Source organism: Larimichthys crocea, chromosome II (assembly GCF_000972845.2).
Source record: "Larimichthys crocea isolate SSNF chromosome II, L_crocea_2.0, whole genome shotgun sequence".
NCBI lineage: Eukaryota > Metazoa > Chordata > Actinopteri > Sciaenidae > Larimichthys > Larimichthys crocea.
Genome location: NC_040012.1, coordinates 805,447 through 818,725, shown reverse-complemented (window position 1 = coordinate 818,725; position 13,279 = coordinate 805,447). Strand labels below are relative to the sequence as shown.

At 43.1% G+C, this 13,279-nt stretch overlaps 1 protein-coding gene across 11 annotated transcripts in view; it reads left to right on the top strand.

The window, feature by feature from the left end:
* nbeaa (neurobeachin a) overlaps window positions 1–13,279 on the top strand; it is a 90,975-nt gene that overhangs the window by 45,236 nt on the left and 32,460 nt on the right. For all 11 annotated transcript variants that reach the window (XM_019275766.2, XM_019275765.2, XM_019275760.2 and 8 more), the window contains exons 9-16: window positions 2,623–2,820; window positions 3,053–3,186; window positions 3,669–3,777; window positions 4,256–4,408; window positions 6,975–7,143; window positions 12,115–12,194; window positions 12,530–12,592; window positions 13,004–13,101. In XM_019275766.2, coding sequence (XP_019131311.1) covers window positions 2,623–2,820; window positions 3,053–3,186; window positions 3,669–3,777; window positions 4,256–4,408; window positions 6,975–7,143; window positions 12,115–12,194; window positions 12,530–12,592; window positions 13,004–13,101 — 1,004 coding nt within the window. The remainder of the gene's footprint in view (window positions 1–2,622; window positions 2,821–3,052; window positions 3,187–3,668; window positions 3,778–4,255; window positions 4,409–6,974; window positions 7,144–12,114; window positions 12,195–12,529; window positions 12,593–13,003; window positions 13,102–13,279) is intronic.

Below are 13,279 nucleotides of genomic sequence, written 5' to 3'. Positions count from 1 at the left end.
AGCTCACAGCTTCCTTGGGCTGATCAGTCAGATGATTGCCTCTCTGCATGGCATAGAATGGACTTCTTATATGCCCAGAAGAGTCCATTAAATGGCTCAGTTGTTTCAAAGCCGCGGGACTCTGTGCTCGTATTGTAATGATGATTGTGCGGGTTTTACGGTCGGCTAAAGGAGAACGCCACTGGGACTCAGCTTGTGTCACACAGCTCCCTGCCTTAATGTGAATGTAGGCCGCTCCTTGTTCTCATGACTTCTCACAGTTTGCTGATGTGGATGACGAGCTGCTCCTGGGGTATTGCCTAATCTGTGTTAAAGACAACTACATCTACGCTGTACTGTACACCACACTGTACATATCTGCCTGCGTGGCTGTATGTAGCCTCTTGGTCTCAGCTACTGTCAGCGCTGCTGTTCAGTAATGAGGAGCAAGAAGCAGACAGACACTCGGCTCGCTCTGCTAAACAAGCCTTCAGCACAGTCAGGCTTTTCAAGGTCTTCTCGCTCAACGCGCCTCATGATGGCCGACACGCTGCGTGTAGTCTGTGTGTGTGTGTGTGTGTGTGTGTGTAGTTCAACACTTCCGTGCTCTCCTAATGACGGGAAGAAGATCTAACATCTTGTTTTTCTGTCTGTGTGGGCTACTGTGGAAAGAGAGCTCCGGTGGTTTGTCTTTTTGTGTGAGTGTGTGTGTGTGTGTGTGTGTCCTGTCACTCACGTGTTGCTGAGCGTGTGTCGCCAGTTGCACTACTCATCAGGAGTCCAGATGTCCTCATTCGCAGAGCACCGCCAACAATCTGTCCACAATGTAATTAATGGAGCGTGCGGGTCTATCTGGACACCTGTATTGTCACATCACGGTGTGTGTTTTCGTGTGCGCATGTTTCTGGTGTGTGTTTGTCAGCTTTCATAATGATAGTGTTTGATCAGTTTTAGCATTTTTCGCATTTATTTTAGAACAACTGAACTGATTTGCCAAAATAAGTTGTAGACATATGTTCTGTGGAGAACTCATTCTGGAGCACTGCATGGAGAGGGAAGGAGGGAGGCCCAGGCTGTGTGTGTGTGTGTGTGTGTGTGTGTGTGTGTGTGTGTGTGTGTGTGTGTGTGTGTGTGTGTGTGTGTGTGTGTGTGTGTGCGTGCTGTTATCACCGCAGCCCAGTGTCATATCTGCAGCTGTCAGGTGAGAGTTGTCACTTTAATTCCTCTGCGTGTGTTTGTGTAACCAGGTGAGGGACACACATGTGTGTGTGTGTGTACACATGTACAGACGTGTGCGCTCTGCCTCTTCACTCTCCCACGTTTCTCCGGCAGCCTGTCGAACGCCTGCGAGCATCTCTCCGTGCTTTAAAGAGTCAGCAGAGCTCTTTTACTGATTTGTTTAGCACGGCAACATGAATACAAGCTAAATAAACGGGCTTACATCGCAAAAAATGTGCATCTTAATAAGTGTATTAATTTCACATTCAGGCTATTTCATGCCGAGGGCCCACTAACCTTCAAAATGAACCAAAGAGCTATTTATTTGTGTTTGTGATTGATTATCCCTGCACGTGGCTGCAATATTCTGGGTTACCTGTAATGGATAGGCTTTCCAGCACAGCTGTGTAACAGATTATTTAACACCCGGTTATCAGTGCTACTTATGTGTTCAGAAAATGTAAACATAGGCCTGCTGTGCCACCGTGTAATTACCATTATTGACTGCTGGAAATAAGGTTTTGCTAGGAAGTGTGTGTGGAAGGATTTACAGTGATTCTGATGATAGTAATGACGGATAAAATGAAGACTAAGGCTTGTGTAACTTCAATGTGATTTATTTTTTTTTGCTGCATGGTTTAAAAACTGCTGCGGGCACATTTTCTACATCAGACATCAGATGAAAGGTTCAGAACAAGACGGGCCTGCAGGTCTGTGAGCAGCCCGCGGCTTTCCTGTGCATTCAGGCTGAGCGAGGCACCTGGGGACCCAGCCGCTGGAAGGCGAGAGCACCCTTTGACTGGAGCTGCTGCGAAAGGGTGGCAGAGCAATCCGTTAGCTGGGCTTCATGCGTGTATGAGGGCAGCTTCAGGATATATGGACACAAACAAAGTGCAGCCTCCTCCATAATCTCCATGGACAAAGCTTTCATTTATAACTGTTTAAAGCATGACTACAAGTCTTTACAGTCCCCAAAACTGTGAGGAACTAAAATCCTCCACAAGGATGAAAATTACAAGGAAACTTGAGAAAGGCTTAGCAATGTGTGGGGAAGGTAAAGTTTGTGTTACATGCATGAGAAATGTAATGTAATGTAATATGAGAATTTAATAGACGAATGTGTGTTTTTTCTTGGTGGACTACGGAAAGAGAAGATCCATTTGTTCTGTGGGCCTCTCTCCCACACATCTGCTCCCCTCCCTCTCCATCTCTTATTCTGGGCTAATTGAATTAGTGCCCTGGTTATGTTCATTAAGCTAATGCTGTGTTGTTTACACACAATTCATGCTGCAATTAAGCCGGCTCCATTTTGGGTGTTGATCTTGCACGCACACACGCAACACTTATCTTCCTCCTCTCAGATTCAAAGCTTTTTCCCCACACGACCTTTGACACCTTCTGTTTCTTCTCCTTCTTTCGCTGCAGAGCACTTTTAAGTTCAAGTCAGAGAGCGACATCCACCTGGCCGAGCACCACAAGCAGGTGTTGTACGATGGCAAGCTGGCCAGCTCCATCTCCTTCACCTATAACGCCAAGGCGACGGATGCACAGCTCTGCCTGGAGTCGTCGCCCAGGGAAAACCCGTCCATCTTCGTCCACTCTCCACACGCACTCATGCTACAGGTCGGTCTGGTTGGACAAAGCTGGTTCCAGACCTCTGAAACACTGCGTCATATTTTATTATAGTACAAATTGTATTGTTGTTATGCAGTTTTCTTTGTTAGTTAGTGGTTATTTTGAGTTCTGTGTACAGTTCTCATGGCAGTGAGTGAGTGTGTGATTTTTATCTGTGCCTCTGTGTGTACAGTACATTATGTGTCTCTGTCAACATTAATAGTCCATTTCCTTCCCACAGGATGTGAAGGCCATCGTTACCCACTCCATCCACAGTGCCATCCACTCTATAGGAGGCATCCAGGTCTTGTTTCCTCTCTTTGCTCAGCTGGACTACAAACAGCTCAATGACAGCAGCGTGGACACCACGGTCTGGTGAGCGGTCTACAAAGTGAAACTCATAGACTGCCTGTAATGCATGTGATGTGTCAGCTCACGTTGAAAATACATGTTTTACTGTAATGTGCAAAATCTTCTGCTGGGATGGACCCAGGAGCAAATGATGCATGAGAAATTTCCAAATCTTCCGTCTGAAAGACCAACCTTAAACAATTATGCTGCAGGCTATAAATGACTGATGTGTGAGTGTGAAAGGAGAGGACGAAGCGAACAGCTTTTAGGAAGGATTGTCCTGATACCACCTCCATCACATGAGCCTTAATGCAGTTACACATCAGGCAGCATCTTCACATCATGTTAGCCACAGTCAGGCTATTTGTCAAATATTGTCTGCTTATTAATAATAAATGCGGGTGAAGCGGGGCAGCTTTTCTTGCCTCTTTTACTCTCATTCAAAGATTTCCACGCAGCGTTACTGAAATATGTGTGTCGAATGTGTGTGTGTGTGTGTGTTTCAGTGCCACTCTGCTGGCCTTCCTGGTGGAGCTGTTGAAGAGCTCAGTGGCCATGCAGGAGCAAATGCTGGGAGGGAAGGGCTTCCTGGTGATTGGCTACCTGCTCGAGAAGGTCAGTAAAAGGCCTCCACGACAAACATGTAGTTGGATGAATAATGAGAGCAGCCTTCATGACAGTTCTAATGAAACTGGGGAGATCTCACGAGTCACATCACAGACCTGGCTGTCGGTGTGAATGAATAACTTTCACCTTCACCTTCAGCAACTGTTAACATGCACCTGAGATTATGCAATGCAAACAATTACGCAGCAGGTTATTTGTAGATCTTTATAAAACCGAACCCATTGCACCCGTGTGTCACTAAAGTGTCAAACAGTAACCATGGTAACTATACATCCACTGCGCTGTATGGATGCAGCTGTCTTTTGTACGTTTTGTAATTCAAGAGTTTAAAGGAGCTCTGTTGTTGAGATGTTTCCCTCTTCTGACACGTTTGAGCCAGCTAGACGTTAATATGTTTGGTCAAGCTGTAAAATAAAATGTTTTACTCTGGTTAAACCACCACATACATGTCCTGTCTTTTCTGCAGTCATCAAGAGTTCACATCACCAGGGCGGTACTCGAACAGTTCTTGTCCTTCGCCAAGTATCTGGATGGTTTACCTCACGGAGCGCCGCTGCTCAAACAGCTCTGTGACCATGTCCTCTTCAATGCTGCCATCTGGATACACACCCCTGCCAAGGTCTGTTTATTTGTGTGTATCTATTGAGAGAGAGAAAGAGTATGTGTGTGTGTGTGTGTTTTCATGACCTTGCTGCAGAAAACAGACGGTGATGGTCTGAAGGAATGAATTAACATGGTGATAGACTACGAACAGGTATGCAAGAGGAACTATATTTTCTGCTCATCGTGTTCAGGATGTTTTCTTTTACTCTGAATGAAAGGAAATTGAGTAACATAAAATGAAGACGAAGGAGGGACTGACATCTTACTGACCGCTGCCCTTTACAGTAATACAACAAAAGAGGTTACAGGACACAGAGGGAGGAGCTGACACATCACGCAGGGAAAGGAGCAAACACGCAAACCAAGGAAACAAAGAGCAAAAGTGACATTTGAAAAGACCCCAGGACAGGAGAAGGATGTGTAGGTCCTGTTTTCCCTCTAACACTGAACTAGATGCGAGTGTTCCTGGATTTTCTGCAGGGCCAGTCAGCTCATGCCTGCATTATTCCCTGAACTTCTTCTCCCTTGGACCCTGACATGTGATTGGCTCCTGCATATAGCAGCATCGCTCTCCAGGGCATGCGGAAGAAATGTCACTAAATAAATTCAGTTCAGTTTTATTTATATAGTGCCAAATCATAACAAAAGTTATCCCATGACACTTTTCATACGGAGTAGGTTCAGACCGTACTAGTCTAATTCCATAGCAGCATAACTAAGGGATGACCTGAGCCAGCCCTAACTATAAGCTCTATCAAAAAGGAAAGTCTTAAGTCTATTCTTAAAGGTGTTGACCGTGTCTGCCTCCCGAACCCAGAATGGTAGTTTGTTCCACAGAAGAGGAGCCTGATAGCTGAAAGCTCTGGCTCCCAATCTACTTTTGGAGACTATAGGAACCACAAGGAACCCAGCGTCCTGAGAGCGCAGTGTTCTAGAGGGGTAGTAAGGTATTATGAGCTCTTTTAGATACGATGGTGCCTGACCATGAAGAGCTTTGTATGTAAGGAGAAGAATTTTAGAGGTAACCAATGCAAAGAAGCCAATATGGTAGAAATATGATCTCTGGTCTTGATTCCTGTCAGTATACATGGAGCAGCATTCTGAATCAAGTGAGAGAGTCCTGAGGGACCTATTGGAGCAATAAATGGAGTTATAATAGTCCAATCTGGAAGTAACAAATGCAGGACTAGTTTTTCTGCATCTACTTAAGACAGGGTACGCCTGATTTTTGTCATGTTACTTGGTGAAAAATGGGCAGTCCCTGAAATTTGTTTTATGCAGACGTTAAAGGACAAATCCTCAAGGCAAGTTTGAAGTTTAGCAAACTGATTTCTTGTGTGATTTCTGGTTTCTTCAGGCTTGATGGATAAGTATAATTGTTTGTCATCGGCATAACAATGAATGTTGCCTAAAAAAAAGTGTATACACGCTGAATAGAAGTGGTCCAAGCACAGAACCTTGTGAAACTCCATGACTAACTTTGGTGCGCACTAAGGATTCATCAATAACATAAACAAACTAAAATAGGGTGTGAAAGACATACACAGACATAAACATATGAACCTGAACTGACACGTCACAGTGAAGCCATGAGGCCATAATGAGATCAAGACCAGTGGTGTAAATGTACTGCACAGCAACATTCATCTTTTAATCTTAACTGTACCATTCCGTCTCCCACTAAGCTTTATTTTCTCCTTCTAGTATTATTAATGCTTTCATTACTGGTAGAAATAACCTTGGTCATATTCAGGTTTTAATGAAATGTCTCCCTCATTATATCTCCCTCACTTAGAAAATAAAGAGCCTGTTTTCTTTACCGAGCCCGTCTGGTAAACACAACCCTTTCAGAGATGGAGGGATGTTTGTTACAGGCTATTGTTGTGCCATTGCGGCCCAAATTATTGAGCCATGCTCAAGGAATTTTCAGGCTCCTCTGCACATGTAAACCTGTGGTAACTCGCAGCAGATAAACACACCAGCTAAACGTGTGAAATGGAATATAACGGAAGGCCATTTAAGTCTGTAGAGTGCACTCTCCGTTCTAGGTGAGCCGCGTTGTGGTATGGTCAGGCTGCTAATTTTATCCACTTAAACAGAGCTACCTCGTTAAGGCCGCTCTTTAGCGTCGTGGTCACTGTAATGAGCTCAGAGATTTGTAAGCGTGCAGCAGACTCGAGTCTGTGTACGGGCGATGGAGAGGAGTGGTTAGAGGAATATTAAGTAAGGGAAAACGGGGGAACAACAGGAGGAAGGAAGGAAGAGAAGAAGGAAATGAGCAATCGGAGAACGCCCTCCTTAAATGTCAGCGCAGTGTAAGGAGCTCCTCAGATGCTTGACGGCTTCAGGCACAGAAACATAAAAAAATAACACAAAGCAGAAAACATTGGTGCTTGTGCTGTGGGATAGTTTCCTCTCATTCCCCTGTGGCTGCCTTTTCACAATAAAACTGCCTTTTGGCTGAGCACTAGTAACATACAAGGATGATTTGTTTCACCACAGCACATTTCTCTGTCGACCTCTGTGTGTGTGTATGTGCCATTATCTGCTGTATAAATGGATGTGTGTGTGTGTGTATACAGGTCCAGCTGTCCCTCTACACATACCTATCATCGGAGTTCATTGGCACCGCCACCATCTACACCACCATCCGCCGTGTTGGCACAGTCCTGCAGCTGATGCACACTCTCAAGTACTACTACTGGGCCATCAACCCGCTGGAGTGCAGTGGAATCACCCCCAAAGGTCTTGGTACGTATGCTCGTGCACACAAATGACACACAAAGGCATGCTCAACGTCAGGCCAAATAAAAAGAGAAGAAAGTGTGAACAAATAATAGTTACTGTCCCTTTACACTCCTAATGAACACCACACCGGATCTAAGGACATCTGTATCTGTTGGATGTTACATATATGGCACTATAGTGTGTCTGTACACTCCATCCCTTCTTCTTCCTCACTGTCTTTGCCTTTATACATCTTACACATACTAAACATCTCTCTGTGACAGCGTCCTCTCATATTCTCACAATAAAACTAATTATTATAAATATTTTATAATAATATAAATAAGGAATGCAATATGCATTATCTATTATGCATTATCCATCCTTCCATCAGCTTGCCATCCATCTCCATCTCCTTTGACTGCATCTGGTCACAGTCACATTACAGGCTTACCACACAAGGACACATTCATGTGCAGTTTATGGTCTCACTGGTCTGGTTTTTGGCATATCCAGGTTGAGTTTAGAATGTCTGGACAGCAAATCAAACTCATGAAATACGCTTTTTTTTTTTTTTTTTTTTTTGCAAACTGGATTCGTGCCATATTTGGAGATGGTTTGAAATTCCAATCAGATTTTTACAGATGCATCTCAGTCTGGATGCTCTGGCCCCTCGTGTCGATTTCAAAGTTTTTTTTTTTAACCACTTGGACCACGACACACAACAATAAACTAGAGAGGCCGAGCAGAATCACGCTGCTATCAGCAGAGCGCTGTGGAGGACACATGCTTACGTCGTCACATTTACCACAGCTACCCATGCATTTATGTTTGTAATGTCTGTACACAAAATTAGAGCTTGCAAATAAAGTGCAAAAAGTCAAGCAGGGTTCTCTCTCAAGTTAGTTCTTTTTTCATTAGTTACACAACATTTTCTGGTACTTACGACTGAGTGAGTGCTGACTGAAGGCTGTCCATGAGCCATTGTTGGATGTGTCATTATTCCCAGTGTGATCATTTGGCAGAGCTCTTAAAAACTCCATTCTAACTGGAACAGGAAAACCTCCGTTAAGACTCTGTTGCAGTGACGGCACATTGATAACAACTGTCATACTTATATGAAATATATAGGAGGTATTTATATTTACTACTACCAAAGGTTTATTCTAGTAGCTACGCTCCTGTCACAATATTAAAGAGGTCAAAGAGGATCTTAACTTTAAATATATATATTATATAAAATTACATTATTATGAGTCGACATAGTAATCGTCACTCTGACTCACTTGTTAAAGACTCCTTTCTTTCCTTGATTAACACGGTCTCTGTCTCCTGTGGAGCTGTGTCAGCTAACAGGTACATTTCACACTTGTCATGAAAATGAGTTCATAGCTACCTGAGTTCTAATACTGTCAATCCACTTTAGTAGGAAATGTTAGTCATGACAGAGTAGATGAACTTATGTAATATATCTATAATGTGATTAAATGTGTCTTTTTTTTACTTTTAATTGTACATCTGTTGTTCTGTGATTTTTAAGATGAGTTTAGAGTTTTTCAAATCAAGTCTAATCAGCTGTCTGTTCAGCTGAAAACAACCCCGTAAAGACTTAAAGTCAATCATCAATGAGACATGAGACTTTTAATCGTTATGCAAACACATCGGCCACTTTTTCTTCACTGAACGTTAGGAAATGTCTTCTGTGAAGTCTTTTTTATTTAACACTGAAACGCGTGGACATCCTTCTGTGCTTCTGTGAAATCTAATGGAATTTCAGTTGTAAGGCAGCGATGAATCACATCTGATACTCTGACTGCCTTTGTAATTCAGCAGAGCAGCGTTAACGCAGCCACTGTTTCCAGAGAGGTCGCAGCAGGTCTTTCACTTTAATCAACCTCTCCTTTTTTTTTACCCGGGAGTCTTCGCTGACAATGAGCACGCATCCCGCGTTGCCACGGCAACAGAGCGATTTGATTGACAGATCCAAGGGGAGCTTTTGGAATTTCTAATCAAGTGGCTGTCTGGCTTCCTTTCTGTTTGGCGATATTGCCGTTTGACTGCCGGGATTTGGCCCCATAAAGAAGAGCTGATAACGGCAGCAATTAGCCTCAGACACGTACTAATGGCTGTTCAAAGCTACAAGATGTGCTAGCCGCCGCTTGGAAGTCTGCATGCGTGTGCACTGGACTGTACTGTAAGAGTGTGATACGCATTGACGGAATTCATTTGCATAGCAATGGGCGGATATCTTCCATACATACAGTGGCCCTTGTGAACAGAAATGTGTTTAACTGAAGTAATGAGGTTGAATACGAACTGCAGATAGATTTTCTCTATTAGTTTATTTTTACCCTGCACCTGCTTTGAATTAGAAATACAGATTTTTCCTCTCCAGGTTTTCTCGTATTTTACAAATAACTCAATTCGGTGATTAAAAATTGCTTTCAGGGTCACAAAAAGGGGTTCACTGGAGCTAATAAAGCACCTCAGGCCTTTAGCAGCAGTCAGGTACATTGCTTTTGAACTTTGCAGATAAATTAGAATACAATAGAAACAGCAATTAAATTGCCTCTATTGAGCAAAACATGAAAAAGGGCTGAAACAAATTAATGACATAAAAGGGTATCACTTTATAATGAGTACACACTATTAAGCATTAGTTAAGCATTAATATATACTGAATTCATCATTTATAACGCATGAATACTCATTAGTATGTAGTTTATAAACAATTACAAATGTTTTACTCATCATTGATAAATTCATCATTTTTAAAGCATGTTTCTGACGTAAATACATACATAGTATATGGTTTATAATCACAGTTATAAATGTTTTACTCTTCTGTACTAACGGTTAGTGGGTGTGTTAGTAGATGTTTTAGAAAAACTTACAAATTCAATTTCCATATAAATGTAGGAATTCATGAATTTAGGCAGTTCCAAAGCACTTACTACTCGTTAATTAAGTATTTTGTGTGAGCTCATCTAAAGTGGGCACTATCTATGCCTTATAAAGCATTTATAAATGAGATTTAAAGGCTGCAATGCCTCAAGACCCACAAAAGTTTCAGTTATTATAAAGTGTTACCCATAAAAGTTCTGACTAAGACATGACAACACACAGACTGAATATAGATCAGTAAAACAAATGAGAAGACTTCAGAAATTCACAGATCAAATCAACACGTGTGTTAGGAGCGTGTTGTTTACAGCGCAAAGTCACACACACTTTTTATGCAAACACTTGCTCACAGGTTGTCATTATCTGGCACTTTTTCACAATGGCTGGATGAAACCGTCAAGTCAGATCAGCAGAAAAAGGAGCACAAAAATGAAGAAAATTAATTTCATAAAGACGGTAATTAAGACTGCCCCCGAGAAGCAGTTTAGACGAAGATAAACTTTCATTCAAATCCTCTTAAAAGAGCCTTAAAACAGAGGCTGCACCTGCTGCGTCTGTGCTCTCGTGACACCGCTGTGTAACCATGATGGATGATGAGTGTCACCGCTCCGCCAACATGTACCAGCTTGACGCATAAGGATGATGGATCACGAGGGACTGCTTCAGTGTCATGTTTTGGCTTTGTGAAGAGCAGGTGAACCGATGGAAACGCAGACACGCTTGCATGATTCAAGGCCAGCAGACCGTGACAAAGATACCGAGGGAGAGGTCTCATATCTTCTTCCTTTCACACCCCTGAGTCTTTTTTTTTATGTTTCTTTTGGCTTACTTCCGCTGGCTAAGCAGCTCGGGGTCAGATATCGGCTTAAATTCTCTGAGAAGTGCATTTCATTGAGCTCACAATAAACACTTTGCACTTGCAGTGCTCTCCCTTTTGTAGCTGGCACAAAGGCAGATTCCAAACATACTGACGCAGCAAAGTGTGCAGCGGGAAAATGCACAAGCTGGACATCATAAATGTTTATTGTTGCGTTTTAAAATTCTGTGGGGAATGTAGGGTAGCTTGCAAGGTTTGTTATGTACGACTGTTTGCTAATGACAAGATAAAGATTGAGAAGGAAAGCAAGGGAAAGAGGCTGCAGTGACCACTGGAAGGAAAAATGCCCTGATTTCTTAAGGCTGGGTCATATATCATTCCCACTTTGATCTGAGTCTATTCATCCTTTAGACTCTTTGGCACCATATTCCATTAGTCAGTTATCTGGCAGCCGTTTTGAGCGATTCATCACAGCCCATAGCTCCTAGTGTATCTGGCATACACATTAAACACCTCAAAAATGAATGAAATACAATTACAAGAATGAAAATGCAATGCCAACGTCTGACTTGTCAACTTTCTTCTCAAACGAGTGCGGCTGTGCCACAGTTTCAGATGTAAAGGGGACTTTTGAAGCCTCCGTTGAAGCCATTTTGCAGACTGAGCGAACGAAATGAAGATAAATGCTTCGAGACGTCACACCCTCTGGGAAGAGGGGATGACATCAGACCCAGATGAGCAATCGCTCACGTTATGCGTCGGATGCTTTCGTTGTTTTTAGCTTGATTATTTCTCAGTAGCCCGGGACGGCAAACGAACTGACCCAGTGCCAGAGCTTTGAAGTAGACACACACACACAGCGCCTGTTTGGTTTGGATCATTTGGACCATCCATCATATTTTTGTAAATTGCCATGTCTTTGCTGTAATCAGTTAGATTAGTACAACTATAAAATATCCAGATTGCCAAATTGCCTCTGGAGTTAATGACAGTGATTTACAGTTCACACTTGTATCATAGTGTAAGTGTGTGTGTGTGTGTGGTAACATGTTTTTCTCTGCTCTCCAGGAAGCCTAATAAAACTTAATCATAAACAGTAGGGCTCGCTCAGGCTGAGCTACAGATGCACTCAGCTGATCATTAACATGCATGAAAATGGATTTTTAACAAGAAATTCTCTTTTTGTGTGTGTGTGTGTGTGTGTGTGTGTGTGTGTGTGTGTGTGTGTGTGTGTGTGTGTGTGTGTGTGTGTGTGTGTGTGTGCCTTCGTTCAGACGGACCGCGGCCATCCCAAAAGGAGATCATCTCGCTCCGAGCCTTCATGCTTCTCTTCCTCAAACAACTCATCCTGAAGGTACACGGAGAGATCACTAGTTGAAGTTGCAGGAAATGTCTTCTTTCCATTGTGTCCCGTGTCGCTTTTTCTCTCGCTCCTGGAGGCTGCTGGTTTAATCTGAAACGTGTGTCTCTGTGTGTGGAGAATCACATTATGGATCAGCAGCCTGAATGGAGCACTGTATCTGTATTGATTCACATTTACATGTGTGTGTGTGGGGTTGCTGCTGCTTCGTGGTTAACATGCATAAAGGATTAATGAAAGTCATCTGAGGTTAATAAGATGGAAAATCTACGTGGATTCTGAGCGTTTTGGTGAACAACGCCGCGTTTTTCTGCTTTTCTTCTTCACAGGATCGGGGCGTGAAGGAGGACGAGCTGCAGAGCATCCTGAACTACCTACTGACCATGCATGAGGTAAATGTAGACGCTGTGAGAGAGAGTGCGGGCCACAAAAAGAGACAGTGAGAGTGGCTGAGTGGAGCTGGTGGCAAAATGTGCATTACAATTTGTGAGCTGGAGTTATGGTCCACTTAAACAAGTGAGAGTGTGAGTCAGCTTCGGCGCCGTGACAGCATGAAAAATGGCGCAACAATGGACTGAACAGAATGTACTCTTCTGTAACAATTATATCTATTCTTGTTCTGAAATACCACCTGCTCCTCCACATGCCCCCCCCACCACCACCACCACCACCACCACCTCCACCTCCTTGTCCACCCTTACAACTCTGTCTTTGTCCTCTTAACCTTCTATTCTTCTGTCCCACGGGGCTTTTCTTTCCCGCCTCCGTTCACCTGTTCAACTCGAGCTCTCTTTTCTCTGCAGGATGAGAATATCCACGATGTGCTTCAGCTGCTGGTGGCTCTTATGTCTGAACACCCAGCGTCCATGATCCCTGCGTTCGATCAGAGAAACGGAATAAGGTGAATGTAGCCCGCATGTATACACACACAAACACACACACGCACACACAGATTTGATGCAACACCTGAAATAGATTTTTCTTTATTAAGTATGATTCTAATCAGTGTTTCTTTGAATATGTTTGATTTACACTCTTGATCTGACCTTTGCTTTGTTTATGTATTTCTGTTACAAGAA